At 45.1% G+C, this 23,068-nt stretch overlaps 1 protein-coding gene across 1 annotated transcript in view; it reads right to left on the bottom strand.

Annotated features, from left to right (window-relative positions):
* The window catches only part of LAMC2 (laminin subunit gamma 2), a 56,303-nt gene extending 35,306 nt beyond the window's left edge, over nucleotides 1–20,997 (bottom strand). The window contains exons 1-2 of the mRNA XM_014456090.2: nucleotides 20,795–20,997; nucleotides 2,206–2,394 (exon numbers count right to left, since the gene is read on the bottom strand). Coding sequence (XP_014311576.1) covers nucleotides 2,206–2,394; nucleotides 20,795–20,870 — 265 coding nt within the window. The 5' untranslated portion in view covers nucleotides 20,871–20,997. The remainder of the gene's footprint in view (nucleotides 1–2,205; nucleotides 2,395–20,794) is intronic.
* Between the last annotated feature and the right edge of the window lie 2,071 nt (nucleotides 20,998–23,068).

The raw sequence follows: 23,068 nt of genomic DNA, 5'->3' as shown, positions 1-23,068 counted from the left end.
AGTTCCTGATCAGAACACCTGGGTTACAACTTTAGCTCTTGTAATCACTTGCTGGGAAATGTTAGGCCATGAATTAATTCTTCTAGATCTCAGCTTTCCCCACTGTTAAAAATATTTGAAAAATTTACTGTCGATTTCAGGATGTTAATAAAATATTTACAAATTGCTTTATTAAGCCTTCTTTCTAGGCTGGCATGTAATTGATTGGGACCCTGACCTCTGACCTAAAAAAACACACAATGACATTACTTTATTGAGTTGTCTAGCACGTGCTCAACAAACATCATGTTATCCTCACACGATCCTGTGATGTAAACAGCATGATCACCCTGTTACAGATGAGGACACTGGGGGCAGCGAGAGCTTAAGGGGCACGCCCAGAGGGACACACAGTAGTGGCAGTGCTGGGATTTGAACCCAGGCTGCCCGACTCCAAAATCCACCACTATACTCTACATTACGACCTTTGATGTCAGCACACCTGGGGCTGGAACCCACATAGCTCTACAACCTTCTACAAGTTTCATCTCCTCTCTCTCTAAGCCTCTGCTACTTCATTTGTAAAATGGAAATAATAATAGCATCCTCTTCATAAGGTGATTTGTGGGGATTAGATTAATTACTGCATGAAAGCACCTAGAAAAGTGCCTGGTACAGAGAAAGCGAGTAATGCACGCTAGCTATCGTACAAGATGTAAGTCACTGCTGGGCTCCACCTTCTACCAGGCTGATCACCCTTAGTCTGGGACAGCTGTTCCCCAAAAGAAAGAGTCAGGCTCATTGTTGCTGGATGGGCAATGGATTGCCAGTCCTTCGTCACCATCTCTCTGAGAGCAGTAGCAGCAGAGACTTACTTTGGGACAATAACCTTGTCCTCAGGCCAGGCTTTCCAGCTGAGCCAATTACATTTCTAATTACACTCTCACCAATCTTTTTGCTGGGATGACCCAACTCTAGTGACTCACAGTGAAGCTGCATAACCTAAGGGGATGTGGGCTCTTCAGAGAGGTTAAATGCCCATTCAAATGGAATCACTTTTTTTTTTTTTAGGTTTTCTTGATGAAATTCCTTGATTCATAGTGAGAACTGCTAAATCCAAAAGATTCTGGATGCTGATTCTCCACCACCAAACTGAGCAAACCTGACTCAAACCACATCAAGAGGGCAACTCTGGTGACTGCGCAGTGGTTGCTGGGATATGGGTCTGTGTCATGACAGGGTCACCCCAGTTTCCTATGAGGCTCCCCAATACACTCTATCAGCAACTCATATCTGGACCACAATCTACTATTTTCAGATGCGTTGAGCTGCTGCTATGAATTGGTCCCATGCAGCTACACTGAGTCACTGCCACGTATTAGGCCATAGCCTTTAGGTGGCTTCATATTTGTCATATTATCCTACTAAACACTTTCTAACAAAGAAGTGAACCAGACACCGCCAAGATAATAGACAATAAGGTCAATGAAAAAGAAAAACTCAACTTATTTAGCAGAACTACCCGTCTCTCTCTCTTTATTTTTACTAGCTTGTCTTACTGTCTGCCCACAATGAATCCAGTGCATCGTGTGTGTCTGTGCAGAAAACTCCCTATAGTTCTGTGAATATACTGGTAGCTCCAGGTGATATGTTCAGCAAAATAACAATAAAGAGCCCGCCTATGAACCAGCCACCCTGTTAGGTGCTTCCTATTTGTTAACTCTATTTTTTCTTGTTAACAACCCTTTGAAAGACTATTTATTTGTCCGTCTTTTCTATTGGTACCATTTTATATCCCTAGCACCTAGCATAGCACCAGAAACAGACCTTTCTAATCCTTTAGTTTTTTAGAGGCTGGGCAAAGGGATGGTTGCAGATATGAGAAGCTATCACTGGAAGAGTGTGAGCTTCCTTCGTCCAGGGGTCAAAGACTGTCGTCTGCCAGGACAAGTAATCGTGGGCCTCTTGGTTCTAGAATTCAACTCAATGCGCCCTAAAGACACCAGCTCATTCCTACAATTCAGACTTCAGAAAAACATATTTCTTTTCAGATTGAAATTGACAAACAACAACAACAAACAGTGTCTGGTTAGATTCCCAGTTGTTCTAGAAGTTGAACACCTCTCTCTTGGCCTGTTGGCTTCTCCCTCCAACCCGCTCTCCCTCCCTCCCTCATTGCCTTCTTCCCCTTCTCCATCTCCCTCTTTGTCCCTTTCCCCCAGCTACCTTTGGAGTTACAGTTGCAGGGTAAACAGCGGTCTCTTTCTCTCTGCCTGTAGAATCCTTCCTTGCACCGCTCGCAGTGAATGCCACCGGTGTTGTCATTGCAGTTGAGGCAGCGGAATCCATGCCCTGTCTGCCTGTGAAGTTCTGGATCAAAGACACATTGCCGGGACTTCCCATTGCAATCACAGACTGGGGATCAGGAAAGAAAAACATCGTTAGCTAAAAGCACAGAGACAATTCTCCCAGGTGCTGTTTTATTAATATAAGTTATGCATGGGGTCTACAGCTTAGTCCAACTACTTGATGGAGTAAGAGGAGGAAGTGAAAGGAGCCGGGTGAGGACTGTGAGAGTTCTCACTCATCTAAAGGAAGGAGCAGGTACGCAGTGCTGGTGGGGTGTTGCCTGGGAGAACATGAGTCCAGGGTTACCCAACTGTCCATTTCCTCAAAAGTCTTATGTGTTTTCATGTGAAAATTTCTGAATTAAATATTTGCAAGAAGTTCGTTTTTAAAACCCCATGCAACCCTATAGGACAAGTGTATGGGCTGGAGACCTGAGGACTGCCAGCATGTGCACAGTGGCACAGCTGTCTAACAGCTGGTGGCGTCATCTATTCAAGACACACAACACAACATCTGTTCCTCCAGTGATGGTCCATGCTGAGGAGCTAATATGACTGTCGGGACAGGTATCTCCTGCCCCACTCACTGTGCCTGGCATGTGCCTTCCAAAGCCAAGTATCAAAGAGAACCATAGCCCCATAAAGAATCACCTTTCCCAAGAGTCTAGGGGAGTTTACCCCATGGATATTCCAAAGAGACTCACAGAGTGACATCTCCATGTGGGACCTACACAGCCAATGAGGGAACACGTGGAAATACTTAGCATAGTACCTGGCACAGAGCAGATACTAAAAAATGTTTCATCACCACGTAGAAGAGAAAGATGATGAGCCTTGAGGTTAAAAGAATTGGATCAAATACTAGTTCTGCTGGTTTCTGGGGCAAATTACTTGAACTCTCTGAATCCTGGCTCTTGTCTTATAAATGTACACGCATTATCTGCCTCCCTGGGCTGGTGAGAGGGTCCCACTGAGAAGAGAATATCTAGTCCTTCGCCTACACTATTGTATCCCTCCCTCCCACGGGACAGGCACTGCCTTAGATGGGAAAAGTGCAGCTCTGAAAGGGTAAGTCACTTGCCCCAGTGGAGAGCTGGAATTTGAACCCGTCTGATGCCAAAACTCACTTTCTTTTCGCCAGGCACACTGTGTCTATGGGTCATGCAATCCTACTGAGAGCCTGTTTCTAGAGGTGCCTAGGGCCATGACTTACCCAGAGCACTGATAACAGCTTCAACGAATATGCCAAGATGTACGGAGCAGCTGCCCTTGCAAGCCGAGTCAGGCTCTGAAGACACAAAGGTGACTCCGCAAATCTTAGGAGCTTCCTAGACAACTTCCTTACAACAGCTCCTAGAACCCTCATGCTACTTTGGATGCCATCTAATCTAGGGCAAGTCAACTAACATCAAACCAGAGCCCACTCTAGTTCCAGGACTTTAAGTGCATCGGCTTACAACACTTTAACCTGAGTTTTACTATCCCCATTTCACAGAAGAAACAGATGTTTAGAGGAAGTAGGTATCTTGCTCAAAATCAGACAGCTACATGGGCTAAGATAAATTTGCTCCCAGGCCTGCCCAACCACAAAGCCCTTACCTTTCCACTGGACTCCCACTTCTCAAGAATCTGGTTTATTACTGAACGTAGGCATTCTTTTTATAATTTCAATTACTTCTTGAATCCTTTCTAATCTAGTACAATCTCCTGTTCTTCCTTAGACAGTACTGGTTGTTATAAATTATTTTTATAGAGTCTTAAATCTGTCTCCCTCCCTGTAATTTTTACCGTGTATTCTTGTTCTTCTTTGGAAAATCACACACACACACACACACACACACACACACACACACAGACACACACACACACATCCCTACTCTCTTTTTCATTTATCTATTCATCAGACATTTATTTTAGACATTGTTCTATAAGGCACTGCATCAGCCAAGCCTTTGAATATCTTAAGGCTAGAGGCCCAGTGCACAAAATATGTGCTCTCGGGGCAGGGGGTCCCTCAGCCTGGCCTGTGCCCTCTTGTAGTCCTGGAGCCCGCAGGGGATGTCCGACTGCTGGCTTAGGCCTGCTCCCTGGGAGAGGCTCCTGCCAACACCGCAGCACTCACCAGCCGTGAGCCTAGCTTCTAGCTGAGTGGTGGTCTCCCTGTGAGAGTGCACTGACCACCAGGGGACAGCTCCTGCATTGAGCATCTGCCCTCTGGTTGTCAGTGCGTGTCATAGTGATCGGTCGTTCCACTGTTCGGTCAATTTGCATATTAGTCTTTTATTATATAGGATAGTAGTTATAGCATCTCCCTCCATCTTTTTTCCTTCAGGTTAAGCTGGAAGGCTGTCACCTCCAAGACCTCCAACATTTCCCATGTGATGATTTCTAGATCCTTCTTGACTACCTGTCTAAGAACAAACTCTAATTTTCAATATGTCTGTTTAAATGACCAGATTTATTACAGTACGTCGAGTGTGGTTTGAACAGCTCTGCTTCCAACAAGACCAGGTATTACAATTCCATGGTTGTAGCCTAACATTTCATTAAACTTACAGCCTATTAAGTTTGCATTCAAGTCAAACTCCCAGGGCTTTTCACAGAGCTGGTGCCAAGGCGAATCTTTCCCAGTGAATGCTTGTGTAACTGATGTTTTGGATCTCGAACAGATGTGCCACACAGCTGTCATGTGCTGTGAAATTTCTACCGAGTACATTGTCAGGCACGTACAAGAGCTACATTCACCAGCCAACGATCCTTGTGTGGTTACTCAGCTGGGTCACAGGCAGCCAATGCCCTCTATGCCCTGGATGCCTTTGGCGAGGAGTCTCAATATAATTACAAACTTTTCATTGTGCCTTTCTTATTCAGAACAAACTTTTTGCTGGTGATAGTTAACTTCATAAAGACAGCTCATGATATATTTAATTTAGAACAATATTTAAAAAATAGACAACCTTGTCATTATTATTATTATTATTATTATTATTATTATTATTTTACCACCTCCCTCTCTTTCTGGCCAAGCTCTATTCTGAAAGAACTATGTTCTTCCTTTAAAGTCACAGTCATCCTTAGAGCTGCATTACAGTTCCAGCAAGGGAGGTCTCCAACCAGCATCTCCACTCTGGAACTTGCCCATTAGGTTACAAACCTATTGTCAATCTATCCTCCTCTCTGTCACATGGGTTTCCGTCAAACCCCAAGGTCATGCTGGCTGGAGTAAAAGAACCTATGGGCCTCATGTCCGGGGAGTGCATTGGCCTCCTGTGTCTGCATTACGAGGTAATCCCATGAAGACATTCTCTCCATCCTTGTCTGCAGGACTCTGAAGTTACACCAAACCACACTGAGCTCAACACTTAGCTGCACTGCACTTAGCTCAATATTGAGTCTTCCGAACACTCACACCCAGAGAATGAGGGGAGGGAGTTTGCCCTTTTGCATGGAATGACCCCTTTTGTCACTGATGCATTTGCAACATGGCCTCTCTCAAATCATCTCCCAAATTTAGACGAACTTCCCAAACACCCATTATTACTCAATCTTACTACTGAGAAAAAAATCTTTATGCTTCCAATTTCAGATTATTTCTGCAACTGAGCTGAACAGAATGGGCCTCATACAGCTTGTGCCTGGTCTGTCTTATTCTGCGACCAATTTCTGCCCAGCCACTACCATGGGCACACCACTGGTTGCCAAAGGGCACTGCCAGGCTAGGAAAAAGGCGACAGGGAGCAGAGGGGTTTCTGCTGAAAGGGCTAAAGGGAGAAGCTGTACATCCCCCCGCCCCACCCCAATCCTGTCACACAGAAACGATGCCCCCTGTAGAGAGCATTTCCGCTTACGTTCTTAAAGAAGAGAGAAATTTCGCTTTATGTCTGAAATGTACTGATTTTTAAATATTGACAGAAATTTTTTTTTTTAATTTTTTTTTGAAAAGAAGCGGGGCAAATATCTTCACTTGATTCTGCTCTTCAAACAGGCCGAAAGCACTCTCATGCTGTAGAAAAGGAAAAATGAAGCCCTGGTATCTGGCTCAGTGTCTGTATTTGTAGTGTCTGTGTTTCATGCTTTTCAATGAACAAATGAATGAATGTTTTCTTAAACTTCAGGAAATTCCTAGATGTGTTGCTACCATTCAAAGGACCCCACGTGTTCCCACATGTCTGGCTGTGCCGAAAAAATACAAATACCGACATTTAGCAGACACTCTCTTCCCCGTCCCTGGAGGGGATGCTTTTCTCCACAGAAGCCCCATCTAGAAAATAGCATTTTTTTGATAACTTATAATACAATGACTTATTTAGATTAATAGACCTAAATACAAGACTAGACTACATTTCAAACAAGAGGAAATTCTAAAAATTATTTTAGTATACTTCCCTTCCTCTATGTTTTGTCTTGTTCACCTTTATGCCCAGAATTTTCTCATTTTCATTTTGTAAGGTACTTGATATTTTTCCAAATTCTGGGCCAGCAGCAAATTTCTTGACTATGTTCTCTAGTTTCCATCAGGGAGCCTTGATACAAAAGCAAGTGATGGAAGTGTAAAGATAAAGGTCTTGGACGTTCCCCTTTATCAACAGTCCATTCATTCTTCCATTCACTCAACAAATAGATATTAATCATCTACTATATGCCAGGCCCTGTTCTAGGCACAAGGGGAACGAGGTATACAAAACCAATAGATGTTCCAGCCCTCCTGGAGTTCTCATGCAAGTTGGAGGGAAAGAAAATAAATAAGAAATACAGAGAGAATCCTGAGAGTGATATTTGTTAGGGACAGCTACAGAAAACAGTGAAGGGAAATAAAAATTAGGGAGTGGGAAAGGTGCGTAAGGAAGGAAGGGTTGAAAAGTGCCCTGTGCTGGTTTCCTATTTTATTTCTATTTTGATAGTGGTGTGTTCGTGATCTTTGTCCATTTATCTAATGAGCACCAGGGTTTTTTATTATAAATGATCATGGCTTATTTACATAACAAAGGCAGCAAACTATTTGCCTGTCATGTTGCAGATTTTCTTTGTCCCCCCCTGATAAAGCCCCTTCCTCACCAAAGCGCCTCATTAATCGATTTTGTTTTACTGATTCTTATTCCTTTTCCCCCTTCCTTCTTCTCTCCTTGGTCAATGAGCTATACACCTATTTCATTCATTTAATAAACATCGCCTCATGCCTAACACTGAGAGCTTAGACACTGGAACTTCGTGAAGAAGCAAGATTTCAAAAAGGGGAGTTGCCAAGGGTTTATTTTGTCAAATATGATATTCTGTATATATTTACTTAATATCTATTGGGTTTTGTCAAACACCCATCACATCATCCACGTTTTCCTCATTTCACCATGGATCTGGGGCCTGGCCTTAAGGTATCATTGCACCAGAAAATACAGAAACAAATCAGACTGGGACCCTGAACCGACCTGAAGCCTCATAGGCTCTAGGAATCAAGACAGGCAGGCCCTGCCCCCTCTCTCCCTGACTCTATCATAGGCGCCAGGTCCCATCCATTTCTCTTATTCGTCTCTTCGTTTGTACTGCGCTCTTTCCAAACTAGGGACCTCTCTTCAAGGTTTTGTCCCGTCCTCTCTTTGTCCCCTCACTCCAATGCCCAGAAATCCTTGTCTCTGTTGGCCGGGGTTCTCTCCAAGTTTACCCAGAGCCCTCCATAAACACATGTAAAACCGAGTCATCTTACTCAGATTTGCACATATTTTTTCAGTCTAGTAAAGCGTGGGTGGTCATTGTGTCTGACTAAGCTGTATGCTCCCTCTTCGGCACTTAAGTATTTATTATGATAATAACTATCATAGCACCTGACCCCCAAGGTGCTTCTTAGCAAAGCCCGCCAGGCAGCCAGACACAGGCTGATCCGCCCCCCACCACCCCCATCGCATCCCCAGACGCAGATCCAGGGAGCTGGAAACCCTGCGCCAGCAAGGAGCAAGGTGTGCGGAACCCCTCGGGCTCCCTTCATGCCACCGCCCTCTTTCCAACACAGCTCCAACAGGTCGGGGCAGGAAGCGCGGGGGCAAAGGCTGTTTCCAAGCTGTATCCTTAGGAGAATGGAAGGAAACGGAAAATATTTCCTCGGGTTGTGCTTGGGGCCAGGCCCTGGAATACTCAGCATCGATGGCTGCAGTTCATCCAAACCTCATTTTAAATTTTCCATAGGAAATGCTGCAAACAATTACGAGAAATCTTCACAATTTGGCATACACCGCATCGTTTGTGTTAAGCAGATCCTCTTTCTTTTGTTCTACACTTAAAACACACGCTCTGCTATTCACCCAGGTGATCTCATTGCCATCTTCATGCAATTTAGGGAATCACCGCGTTTTTAGTGCTCCCACAGTGACAACAAAACTAAAAATGCAAACTTCTTTCCAAACCCTGAGGATGTGGCTCCGCTGAGCTCTGCAACTTGATCTCATTCCTGATTCCCTCTCTTGTTCACTGGGCTCCAACACACAGAGCCTCACAGGAATCTGGGATGCACCAAGCTCTTCCTTGCCAGCACCAGGCCCTGGTTGCTGCTTCCTTTGCCTGGGGCTCTACCCTCTTCCACTCTCCTTAAACCCACAGGACAACCAGAGAGATCTGTTTAAAGAGCATAAATCAGATCGTGTAGGGTCCCTGCTAAGAACCCTTCAACAGCTTCTCCCTGCTCTGAATGCCCACAGGACTTCATCTCCACCTCTCTCCCAGCATTTACCGCTTTCTCTCCCAGGCCATCACTATTGGTGTCCATGACTTACTTCCCCTTTAGCATTTCACACGTTTGTGTCCCCACAAACAGTACCTAACAAGGAGCTTGGGACAGTGATTATTGGATGGATGGATAGAAGGGCAGATGGAAATATGAATAGAAGGAGGAAAGAAGAAAGGAAGGAAGTCTGACTCTTAAAAAATGCTGAACAAGAACTCGAACATGCAGAAATCTCCCAGGAGTCCAGGAACCCAATATGAAAATTTCTCAACACAATATATAGGTTACATATATGGCATTCAGTGTAAAAAGCTAATGTTTCAACAACAACAAAATCCACAGTGAAACGGGAACAGGAAGACTTGTCAGAGGAACATGGTACTCTGAGGTAGGAGGAGTGTGGGATGTTCTTCCAGGTAGCTGCTTACACCACAGGAACGATTTCTGTGCCAGGACTGCCTGCGCATCTGTGCCCTGTGAGCTTGGAGCTGCAAAGACCTTCTGCCTGTCGTCTCAAAGGGCAGCGAGCCGAGGGCTGCACGGGAGGCAGGGCAAGGCCATGAGGCAGGCTGGAGACCATGAGATCAGTTTGCAGAGATCTGGCAGCCTTGACAGGTAATGTACTTGGCTGGTGTGTGGGACTAGCTCATGAGCTAGGAATCTGAGTGTCATGTTTGAACTTGACGGTGTGTCCTGATTGCTATTACGTAGAGCTTTGCTGCTCTCGCTTCCATTTCAGCTGCTTAGTGCGCACTTATACTGATGCAGTTAAACAGCAGCAAGGGTATCAAACCAGTTACCTGTAATGGATGAGTCCATGTAGAAACCATGTAGATATGACATTCAAATTCTCTTCCTTATTTAGAGGGGAGGTGTGTGCCCTGTTTCCTTTCTAGCATTTTGTGCCCCTCATTCCCTTTCTGGGACACTGAGCCTTGTTCTCTCCTTTTTTGAGACTCTTCCCTTAAATATCATGACATCATATACTGTCAGATTTCTTCTTGGCTTCTGACCTGCCCCCCCTCCCACCCCCCCCACAAGTTTTTAACTATAGTCCGGCCCTCCAACTCTAAATGTTATGTTCCCCAAGGCTCAGCCCTGAACCTCCGTGACTCCTCACTCTAGAATCTCTCACCCAAGCCGAGGCCTTCGGTAACCGTCACAGGTGTTGCCATGCCAAGATTCTTCCCTGGCCCAGACTTCATTCTCAACTTGAGACCCTCATGCTCAGCCAACCGCTTTGCATTCCCAACTGGTTATCTCAAAAGCTCGTTACACAAAACACATTTAAAAGCAAACTCACGGTTGTCAGGCCTCAAGTCAGAAAGCTGGAAGCTATCCTTATAGGTTCTCTATCTTTCTTACCTGCCCAGATGCTAGTCACCACCTCATTTTATTGATACGAACCACTAACTAGCCCAAGTCCATCCAAGTGCACCTCCACTGTGACTGCTCTAGACCAAACCCAATCATCCCTTGCCTGCCACAGCTTTCTAACGGCATTCCCTGCAGCTTCTCTTGCCTCCATCCACTCAGTAGTCACTAAACCTTTTCAAAGTAGACATTTTACCACTACCGCTCTGCTTAAAACTCCATGATGCCTTCCCTTTACATCTAGGGTAAAGACCAGAATTCCTTAGCATTGCCTACAAAGATGTCCGTGTTCTAAGCCTATATACTTTCCCAGCCTGATTTCCCATAACACTTCCCACGGAGACATCTCTCCCTCTCCCATTCATTTCACTTACACTTCATTTTATCTCTTTACTCCCTCTGCTTCTTTAAATTCTTGCTTTGTAAAGAAAAGCATCATTGTGAGGAGAGGTGAGTTGGAACTAACAATCTTAACCACCCTTTCTGTTTTGTTTGTTCAAAGAAGTTACACTAACAATTAAACATTAATTTATCTTATGGAATGTCATCCCCTTTCCTGCAGTCAAAGAACTGGCCTCATGCAAACTGACAACGCTTTTATGCTCAAACATAGCAACTGTCACCTCCATGTAAATAGCTCGATTGAAAATTGTGAGTAAAATTAAAGTTGAGAATAGAGTTCACTTTTTAAAAGATGACAAATGCCTATTTTCAGAACGAAAGCAATGACTGAAAGTGTCCTTAAATATTCATTACACCTGACATGAATATAACATTACTAGTATATGTCAACTGTAATTGAAAAATTTAAATAAAGTAAAAATTTACAAAATCAAAGTCTCTAAATACTCAAGATGACAAGATGAGTATTTTTATGATATTACACTTCCATGTGCTGATGAAAATGCTCCTAAGCACTGTCTAGTTTTAAAACCTCCCTGTGTGAGATTTTTCTTTCCACGGTTTAAAATGGTTCTCAGTTTGGGTGAATATTTAAAACAACATCTGAACAGTTCTTTATTGAAACTGATCCTGAATTTTAGGTTTAATGTGTGACTGTTTGCTTTAGTTTTATCTTTTTAAGGTTTGTCACAATATGTCTTCTAATCAGAATAAGGAAATGGAACTGGCACAAACCTCACTAGGAATTTTTGACTGAATTCAGTTTTCTCTCCCGCAGTTTTCACCGCTGCCTTCCCAACAACGCAGCCAGAGCCGCCAGTGCCACATCCTGCCTGATCCTTTTGTTCCCAGGACCCATCGATGCCCAAGCAGGGTGAGGAAGGCTGCCAACAGGAAGTGCCCTGAGAAGAGGGACAACAGAGGTCAGGGCTCTAATCATACGGGTCACTTTGAATGATAAAATGTGGGCCAAGCTTTCCAGCTCTGAATAGTCTAAAGTTACCGAGAGTCAAGGAAACTCAGATCACCACATTTTTCTTTTGACGGATTATGGCTTAAAAGGAGTCGCCTATTTTCACCGAGTTTATAGCACTTTGTATGACAACCCAGACTTGGAAAAGGCACAGGTGGACTTAGAGAACGCAGCCTAGTGACGATGACACCAGGAGACCACACCTGGAGATGTCTTCCCCTAACTCCCCACCAGGGTTCCGGCAGCCAGTGGGGAAAGGGAAACACTGGCTGCCGGAGACAGAGAGGTTGGGGACACTGATTTTTGTCTGCCTAGCAAAGGAGTTGAGGGCAGAGGAGGAGGCTGAGGGCTCAGGCTGAGCTCAACGGGAAAGGGAAGAGAAGAGTAGGACATGAGACACAGAAGAGCCTTCCTTCTCTCACACCTGCACCTTTAAGGCTTCACTCCAAGACAGCAGGTGTCAGCTATAGTACGAGACTCAGTTTGTGTTCATGGTAAGGATTCCATGTGTAGGTATTCACCCACCTACATGTAACCCCATGCATCTCTGACCACATAAATAGCAATTTCTGTATTTCCCCGAGTTCATCTATAACAGTGGTTCTCAACCTTCCTAATGCCGTAACCCTTTAATACAGTTCCTCATGTTGTGGTGACCCCCAATTTCATTGTTACAAATTGAACATAATTAAAGCATAGTGATCAATCACAAAAACAATATGTAATTATATATGTGTTTTCCAATGGTCTTAGGCGACCCCTGTGAAAGGGTCGCAACCCACAGGCTGAGAACAGCTGATCTCTGAAGAAAAGCATTCCAATACAGAAATCACATTTGATTGTGATTTTTAAGAAGCCTACTTAAGAAACATTTTCTACCTGGCCCAGCAAAAGGTGTCAGGTACCCCTTTACAAAGCAACTGAAATAATGAAAATTAGAGAGTCCAGGACAGGTAGAAGTGACACCGAAATGAGGACCAAAAGGAAAGCAATTGTGCAGGAGGCATATCTATACATATAAAAGACTAATATGCAAAGTGTCCCCTCAGGAGTTCAAGTGAGAGACCGGGAGTTCGATTGCTCTCTATGACGTGCGCTGACCACCAGGTGGCAGCACAAAATGAATGAAGCCCCGGGCCGGCAGCTGGAAGGCCCTGATTGGCCCTGACTGCCAGCCAGGCCGAGGGAACCTACCCGTGCACAAATTTCGTGCACCAATTTCATGCACCAGGCCTCTAGTGAATAAAGAAAAGCTTAAAAGGAAGTTTTGGAGTATACATTACATGTGGTATTTCAATCACCTAAATTTGTGTTTTGTTGGCTCCTTAAAGAAAGTTACCCAATAATTCTCCATCTTTAAACCCTTCATTGCTTTTATAAACAATATATTTTTATACATGGAGATTAGCCATAGATTTATTTTTATTCTTTTGCTATCACCACATCTCTTCACAAAGACACACATATTTAGGTGTGTGTGTGCTAACTATACACCACTATCGTTTCCAGTTTCGACCAAAAAAGCAGTGGTCATTCATGTACATTTACATTGTTGAGAAAATATGTGTGGAGTGCATTTATCACATCTTCCTTAATGATTCTTTTCCGAAAATAAACCCTTTTAAGAACAATAAATTAAAAATGTACTGCTTAAAGTCAGAAAATGAATTAAATGGCCTTTCAGGAGCCCAACCATTTTTAGATCCATAACCAGAAGTAACAAATATTCCAAGGAGAGGTTGGACCATGAAGCCTTCCCCAGGGAGTGGAAGCCATGTGTCCCGTGTCTCAGTCAGACAAATGTGCTACCTCCCCACTGTCACGCCCCATGCCCAGTTGACTGTGACTGCCTCCCCGTCTCCACGGATCTCAGTGAGTGAAGATCACCTCCTACCATGCCCAACCCCCTCGACGAGGCCAGAGCAGAAGCTTGGGTCGCTGTTGGAACCACTGCTTGCAAAGTGGACCAGTCTGTTTGAGATGAGAAACGATCTTTAAACATTAGGGATCTCCTTTTACCAAAAGCAAAATGGGTAGTAATTTGAAACAGCAGTAAGCATGCATAAAGATTACGGTGTCAATGTTCTAGCCGTAAACAGACATGACCCAGAAAGACTCCAAAACTTATACCTCTGGACACAAATACGCATCAATAGATTCAAAATGTCCACAATCATTGAAGAAAAATGACTGATAAAACACTGAAAAGCTTATTGCTGTCCTTTAAACGTAAATTTTGAATTAATCAAAATTATATCTATTTTTCTGTCAGATCGGCAAAAAATATGTTTTTTGGTGTGCCCTAGAATTTCAGTAATTAGTTTATGTGTGCCATGAAATTTAAAAAAAGTTTGAAAAATCACTGGCCCAGAAGCCTGAAGATGCCCAGGGGGTGAAATTAATGTATGTATATCTATACATATAGATATACTTATAGCCTTTGCTCACCTGAACTCCACCTGTCTTCCAATACGCAGAAGGGAGGACTCAGGCCCTTCTACTGATCAGTGTTGGAGGAAGAACCGTTTTTTTCCTCTTTCAAAATTGTGACATAAGAAGCACCCGTTTGTTGGGAAGGCACATACACAGACATACCGTCACCCACAGACACAGAAAAGATTTAGCTTTCGGCTTTGGATATGATGCAAATATTACATCATGTACCCAGGGGTTATATTAGAACACAGCCCAGTAATGATTCAGTAATCCACTAGGTCTAATTTGTGACTAAGTTAGAGTATTCCAGAATCTATGGGGCTCCTATAGATTGGTAATGGATGATTCAAGTCTTGTCCTGGCAAGTTTCCCTAGGGGTGGGGAAGGGGTGGTGGGGAAGGGGGCGGGGGGACAAAGCCGTACAGTTGAGCCACTAAGAAACTTAAATGGGGGTAGTGCCCTCGGCGGTCCCAGATCTGCCTCTTGCTTCAACAGTGTTTGGACGAACAGACCCAGGGACGCCCCTTCTCCCAGCCTCCGGCCACCCTCCTGCGTCTTATCCAGTCACCACCTTCAGCACCACCTCCGGGACCAGCCAACACACCGGCTTCTTTTCTACCTTAACCCCTTATCGCTGAACAACCATGAGCTCCCAGATCCGTCAGAATTATCTCACCAACGTGGAGGCTGCGGTCAACCGCCTGGCCCCCCTCCCCCTGCGGGTCGCCCACACCTACCTCTCTCTGGGAGAGATGGCGGAGAAGCAGCAGGAGGGTTCAAAGTGTCTCTTAAAGTTGCAAACCCAGCCCGGTGGCCGCACTCTCCCCCAGGACGCGCTGAGGCCTCCCCAGATTAGTGGGCAGAACTCAGAACTCGGGGCGCCAGGGAGGCCTCCTGGCCTTGGGGAGGAACCTGACCAGGCCCCGTGGACCTGCAGGCCCTGGTTCTGCCCCCGCAGACGCTCAGCTCTGACTTCCTGCAGAGCCACTTCCGGGTGAGGAGGGGAAGCTCATCAAGAAGACGGGCCACACCTGGCTCCCTCCGCAGGCTGCGGCCCCAGGCTGGGCGGGCGAGTGGCTCTAGGAAAGGCTCAGCCTCCAGCACCACTAGGAGCCTGTGGAGCGCGGAGGCCTTTGAGGGGCCCCTCTGCCTCCCCTGGTGTCTGCCTTTTGCCTGAGCCTCTCCCTGAACCCCCAGCCATTCTTTTAACCACCTCGAAGCCCTCTCCCATGCATTGGACCAAATAGAAACAATAAAGCAGTGGTTCTCAACCTTCTGGCCCTTTAAATACAGTTGTGACCCAACCATAAAATTATTTTCGTTGCTACTTCATAACTGTAATGTTGCTACTGTTATTAATCATGATGTGATATGCAGGATGGTCTTAGGCGACCCCTGTGAAAGGGCCGTTCGACTGCCAAAGGGGTCGCGACCCACAGGTTGAGAACCGCTGCAATAAAGCTTTTTGCAGGGAAAAAAAACAACAAAAAACTTACATGGAACAAATATTCCCAGGATTGACACCTTAATTTCACGCTCCTGACTTTCCCATGAACACTGGTCACAAATCAGCATTCTTCCTCAGCTTCTCAGACCAGCGGAGCTAAACCAGTGGCTGCTCCCCCAATTCAGGACACCCAGAGTTTAAGCTGTATAGAAATTTCCAACTTACACTCCAACCGAATTCTACACTCCTGTTTATTGTACACACTTGAATATAAGGTAAAAATTTTTATTTTTCAATTTTTTTTCTCTCTCAGGGGGAAAATAGGTCACATTTAAGTCTTTTCACAATCTCTTAAATAGGTCACATTTAAGTCTTTTCACAATCTCTCAAAGAGGATTTTTTAAAAAAACTAAAGTATCGTTTGGGGAAGACACATTAATTTGAAATGACTTCAATGAATGTTTTGGACACCTATCAGTGAGAAAGAGGCCAAGCTATCGAACAAATGTACACTTAAGGATTTTTTTTTAACCCTCACCTAAGGGCATGCTTAGAGAAAGGAAGGGAGAAGGAGGAAGGGGAGGAGAGAGAGAGAGAAGAAACATCAATTCATTGCCTCCTGTACATGCCCATACTGGGGACTGAACCCACAACCCAGGTATGTGCCCTGACTGGGAATCGAACCGGCAACCTTTAGGTGCATAGCACGATGCTCAAACAACTGAGCCACTTCGGCCAGGCAGGATGATGGTTAAATGTTTTTAAAATGGGGTACTTTCTGATGACAGCACCAATAACAGACTCAAAGAGGGCTGTATCTCAAGCCACCTAGTCCAACGTGAAGAAGAAACTGTACTAAAGTGGCTTTGGGAATGCTAAAGATGAATGGAGAGAATTTTAATTAATTACTTCATGAAATGCGAGTGAGCTAACCAATACTCCTAAGTTATTAGTTTATAAATTATGTGACTTTAAATATATTTGTGTCACTAATTTCCTAAATAAAACATAAAGAGACATGCGGCCATCTATATTTATTTTCATAATTAAGTTGATCTAACTATTAAGAAGTGAAAGACCGTCCTACACGGGGTCATCTTATATTTGGTCATATTCCAGAGAGCAACAGATTTGCTGAGTCTATATGTGATGAGGTCTGGTGGTGACAGAAGGCAAGGAGAAGACATGATATAAAATCTAGTCTTGAACTTTCAATCTGCTTTGGGTTCCTTGTCAGGTTCTTTGTCATTTGTTTCATTGGGTAAAGCTGAGGGCTCATTACAGCCTAAGCACAAGGTTCCTCATCACTTTTTAAAAAAACATATATTTTTATTGATTTCAGAGAGGAAGAGAGAGAAAGAGAGAGAGAGAGAAACATCAATGATGAGAGGGAATTATACATTGGCTGCCTCCCGCACACCCCCTACTAGGGACCGAGCCCGCAACCCGGGCATGTGCCCTTGACCGGAATCGAACTCAGGACCCCTGAGTCCGCAGGCTGATGCTCTAACCTCTGAGCCAAACCGGCTAGGGCCTCATCACCTTTTTAGAGTTAATTCAAGGAGCCTTCAAAAACCTCACCATTAAAACTCACAAGGCAATATATACTGTCCTTCAGTACTGTCAGGACGGTTAATTATAACAATAATACTGAAACATAGTGAGTATTTGAGAGGGACTGTGCAAAGTGCTCTACAAAGTCCTCATCTTAGAGATGAGGAACCTGAGTAACAGGTGCGGTAGCTTGCTAAATCCCAGCACTGGTAAATGCCAAAGCTCGGATTTGAACCCAGAGCCTGCACTCTTATGCATGATACTACTTAAACAATTTAAATAACAGAATCCATGAGAGTATAAACCTTTCCACGGGTCCTTTCCACTATCCGTAGCACCTCTTTTCCAGTACCAGGCCATGGGAAAAACCACATTGGTGATCTATAATAATCTTGAATTCTGAGCTCACTATTCCAGAACAATTGCTTCAAAACTTGCCTGATAGCTGAATCCAACAGTGTATTTTAGTCCTCGTCTTTGTATGTTCATATTTTTTAATCTGAATACCAGTTGTTACTCCCACATTGTCGAAACTCTTATTAACTCGTTGCCTAACAAAACACACCTCTTTTCCCCTCAGTGCTCATCCCTCCCGATTCTCCTTCATTGTTCTTCCATCCCCTTGTTAAGTGTTGAGGTTTCTCTCACTTCTGTCTCCCAGGTGTCTCATCTATTGTCACGGCTTTGCTTTCCACCTTTGGGCTCCCAACTGTATATTTCAAACTTTTCTTCTAAACTTCAAAATCATAGTTCTAGCTGTTACCCAGGGCTGTTGGACATCTCTACTCTTATCTCAATCAAATTCAACAGGTCCCCCTAGGAATTCCATCCCTCCTCTTCACTGCTCAACCGTGCTCCCAAATCTCATACTTCTCTCACAGTCCTCCTTTCCTTTAATGGTATCACTGTGTAAACAATCACATGACCCATTTGGACTCTTTGGACCCATCTTGGACTCATTCCTCACAATTTTCCCTTACTGGTATTCCTAACACACACACTTAGTGGATCACCAAATTCTTTCAATTGTACCTTCGATTCAATTGTCTCTGTTACCTGTTTCCTGTCTCATTTTTACTCTTGCAATGGCCATTCACTGGCCTCTCCTAGCACAACTCCATCCCGTAAGCCTCTGAGTGAGTGACCTTGCCTATATCCTGCTTATAAATCATCTGCAACCCCTTTTTACCTACAGAACACCATCCTCACTGCACAGCCTGGCATGCAAGGCTCTTAGGGACCAGATTCTTAGCTACAGTTCTAGTCTCCTTCTAGCCCCTTCTCCAGTCATACCTCCCCAAGTGAACTCTGACCCAGACCATTGGAGCCACGTGACACATTCTCTCACATCAACTGTGAGCTCCTGGAAGGGAGTATGCCTCTTCCTTACTGACCTCCAGACATCTGAGTTCATTATACCTATAGTGTTGGCGTTAGACTTTTAAAAGAAATAAGGTTCCAGGCATTTTAAGCACTTTACAATAATCTCTCATCCTTTCAGCAGCTCTACAGGGTTGCACAGCACTGCTGCCTCCATTTAACAGGCGAAGAAACAGACTCCGAGTGGCTGAGGTTACTCATAAGGAAGTAGTAAGTGAATGTGATAAAATCTGAAGCCAGGTCAGGCCGCCTCTGAACCGTGTGCTTTAGCTGAGACCATCCCTGAAAGTCTTGCTGATTACATCTAACACCATAACTTCGCCTTTGAGTGAACAACCAAGAGGCAATGTCATTGCTTTGGACTCCGGGCAGCCCAGAGGATGCACAGATGTGGGTCGCTTAGGGAGGTGGCAAATACCATACTTTCAGCCCAACTGCCACTGCATTCCAGCATCCCAGGAGTGGACAGGCAGGTGTGCTCCACCGGGACACCAAACTTTCCACACTCTCACTGAACCCCAGGGTGATGCCTTTTGGAAAGGGAGTCTAATGTCCTAAGCAGTCCGTCCCCAAAGAAGAGGGAGTTCTAGAAACGAGCCTGAGCACTTCTTCTGACTCAGCGGTCTACATAGAATGCTCAGAGCGGGTCTGTCCTTGAGAAGGGACGGTCCAAGCTCTGTCTGCTTGAGTCTGATTTCATTAAACAATCGATAAGATCCCACACATTTGTTTCTACTATCTAATGCTAACACACACTCACACACACACACACACACGCACACACACACGCACACAGACTCAACCATAGCCAAGGGGAGAATTGCTTCAATAATTACCCATTATGTAAATATGTACCTTGTTTCCTTATTACTTTCGTAATGTGGCCCCAAAAGTTCCAGTCTCAGAACCCTGAATCAAGTTCCAGTTCCGTCTCTGCCAACAGCTGCCTCTGTGGCTCTGTGCAAATCCACTTCCATTTTCTCATTTTTTAAGCCACCAGATTCTAGCAGATAATCTATAAAAAGTTTTTGTATATCCCAATATTCAGAGACTATGCTTACTTTTACAATGTTTTTTTCCACTAGCTTAAGACTACTTGTCCTAACTCTGAGGGAACTGAACCTGCATGATCATTTCCATAGTTTTTTAAATGATAGTCGTAATGATGGGTTGGAAGTTAGTCCCAAAACTATTTTAGAAAAAAAAGAAAAAGGACCGTATCAGCGCATTTAAACACACACTAAAATATCCCTGCTGTTCACATCCCTTCAGGCCAGCATCGCCCAGACGGCACAATAACAAATGGAATATCTAAGATGATCCCACGTGCACTGAACATCGCCTCATGTTCATTCATGCACACGTGTGAAAATGCCTCTCAGCCCCATTGAAATGATTGCTGGAATGCCATCAGGTGCAGGAAGCAATATAAACATGAAAACTCATGGTAATTACCCAGTCAAGTATCAGTGGTAAGACTAGGTGACAAGGAAAACACCCGTTATGTGTTGTCATAGCTGATACGTGGGTACAGTAAGTGGTTGCTAGGCTGCCTGAAAGTTTTGTTTATATCAGCTGAACTTCTCAGGACATGACAGCCACTGGGAGCCCCAGATAAGATCCAATGATCGATGGCGTGTGTGCCAAATAAACTCCTGATGGATGACTGCTATGTGAAAATACTATAAAAGGTAACGTTAATCAAAAGTGAGGCATCTTGAAGACTCAAAAGGCGCATTTTCCATCCCAAAGGGGAAGCGGGAATTTCAGGAGGGTTACGGAAGAGGTTCATTTTCAAACTTTGTGGTGCTCCGTCACAGAAAACACTCGCACCAAAATCCCAACAATAAAAACACACAATGAGAAAAGCGTTGATGCACCAACGTATTACTAATTGCACAGGGACCCCTTGGTCAAAAAAGCAATCGAGGAACATGCTTAAAGCAAGGAGACCCCTGGTTTGGCGCACCTGTTGGGTTGTTTTTAAGTCAGACAGCTTTAAATAGTAGCGTTAGTCTTATTGAAAACCCATCTCTGGAGAAGCCCAGATGGGGGTGGCAGGGAGGAGGAGGGAGCTCAGAGGGGTTCTGAGCAAAGTGGGCATCTTCCGAGGTGCATTCAGCCTCGCCGTCTGCACAGAAAGGCCAGTTCGCAGCCCAGGACTGCGAGGTTTCCTCCTGGAACCGACTCACCTTCCCTCCTGAAGGTGGCCCGGGCGGCGGGCAGGAGCAAGACGCAGAGGCAGCAGCTGAGCCAGAGCGCGGGCATGGCCGGGCCGGCGCGCCGTCCACCGCTGCAGGGGTCGCTGCCTGGCGCCTGGCGGCCGGTGATGGTGGTTCTCCCTCTGCACTCCGCTGTGCCTTCCTTGTCCTCGGTCAGGTGGTTTTATCGACTCTTCTACCTGACTCAGTCCTGACAGGAAGAGAGCCTGCGTCTCGGGGTGTGACTCACCTGTGAATAAGGAGGACCCAGCCCTCGGGAGGCAGACAAACAGCACCAGCCGAGCTGTAAAAGCGCTCACCCCAGCCGCGGGCTCCCCCCGCGCGCACACCTGGCCGGGGCCAAGGGTGTGGTGCGGAGGCTGCGGCCCAGGGATCCTTCGGGAGGAATGTGCCAGGGCCCTCCTCCTCTCCCGGGGTGGTCCAGGGGTACCGAGGGAGCTAACAGACCGCCCCTTCCTCAAACTGGGAGGTCCCGCCTCAAGTGCGCAAACTCAGAAAAAAAATTGGCAGCCCTGATCGGCTGTGGTCTAAGAGGCATCAAGGAGAACAGGCCAGTCGGAGAGTTACAGCAGGGTCCTCTTCTCAACCTCTTTCTGAAACACAGCAGCGGATCCCAGCCCACCCAATCTGCTGACACCTCATTCCTTCCCTCACCATCAGGGGCCAGGACCAACGGTTCCCCCCCTGGGGCCCCATAACTCCCTGATCCCTTGGGCTAGCAGCTCATGAAGTCCCCTGTGGACAGGTGGGCCTCCCCATGAAGGCCAGGTAGTATCCCTAACAACTGGTACAGCATCCAGCTCACAGTCGGGGCCAAATAAGTGTTCTGTTGAATCGTATAAGACAGTGGTCGGCAAACTCATTAGTCAACAGAGCCAAATATCAACAGTACAACGATTGAAATTTCTTTTGAGAGCCAAATTTTTTAAACTTAAACTATATAGGTAGGTACATTGTTATTAACTTAATTAGGGTGCTCCTAAAGCTTAGGAAGAGCCACACTCAAGGGGCCAAAGAGCCGCATGTGGCTCGCGAGCCGCAGTTTGCCGACCACGGGTATAAGAAAAAGGATCCAGATTTATTACTCCTTTTACATCCTACCTAGACCCTATTTCTGTAGCCATTCTCTATGGACCCATTAGAAAAGGTTTGTTGAGACCCACTGTGCGTATCATCCAAGCCCACTGTGCTAGGTGAAGTGAGTAATAGCTAGAGAATGGAAAATCTTGGTGTGTCCAACATTGTCCCTTTCCTGTCCCTGTACCTTCTGCTCCTTGTATGTCCACCCATCAGGGCTGTGCAATGTCCCACAGTCCAGCAGGACCAAGGAGCAAGCCCTCCAAAATAAATCTTGAAGGTCAATTTCATTTTAGCACAGACCACTATTGTTCATTATATCTTAAAGGGTAGGACAGATATTTATATCTATCATCATTTTTGGATAGTGATAATAGCTAACACATATATTATACCTACTATTTGTCATCACTGTTATAAATCCTTTATACATAATAACCCTTTGGTCTTCAAAATAACACTATGAAATAGGTGTACTATTAATTTCGCCTTTTTACAGATGATAAAAACAGAGGCTTGGAAAGATCACGTCACACTGTGAGTAAGTGGCAAAGCTAAGATTCAAAACCTGGCACTCTAGTTCCAGAGTCCATAAACCCTTTGTTAGGCCCGATGACAGAGCACAATAAAAAAGACAAGTTCACAATATTGAATGAATTCAATACGCAGTCAATGGTTACTTGTCAACATCTATTCCAACCCAAGCAGATTGTGGACTATTGGCCCACGTCAATAAAGCCAAATCACAATGGACTCTGAACAAAGAATTCTGGTTTTCCTCACATGTTGGCTCTGAAAGAACCCTCAGAGGTCACCTGGACCTGGGTTAGAAAAATGGGCAGCAGGCCCCTGGGCACCAGGCCAGCCAGCAACCTCTTTCCTGTAAAGAGGATGCGCCAGTGTTTCTCAGTTCCTGCCTCTTCTCGTGGCCTTATTCTGGGCTTCTTCATACATCTGAACAACCTGTCTGGCTCAGGCTTGCAGTCTCCGCTCTGGCTTAATCTCCCACCTCCCTCAGGGACAATATCAGCCCCCTTTGCTAATTTGAAATGTCTTCTCTAGGGCACTCCTGGGGTTAAGAGTATCCTAGTAGTCAAACATCAAGGCTCTGGAGCAGAATCTCAGGGCCCAATCCTGGCTCTCATCAAGGCAGGTTACTTAGTTTTC

The sequence above is a fragment of the Myotis lucifugus genome, unplaced genomic scaffold (assembly GCF_000147115.1).
Source record: "Myotis lucifugus unplaced genomic scaffold, Myoluc2.0 scaffold_54, whole genome shotgun sequence".
NCBI lineage: Eukaryota > Metazoa > Chordata > Mammalia > Chiroptera > Vespertilionidae > Myotis > Myotis lucifugus.
Note: the sequence above shows the minus strand (reverse complement) of the source record. Positions and strands in the feature narration are given on the sequence as shown.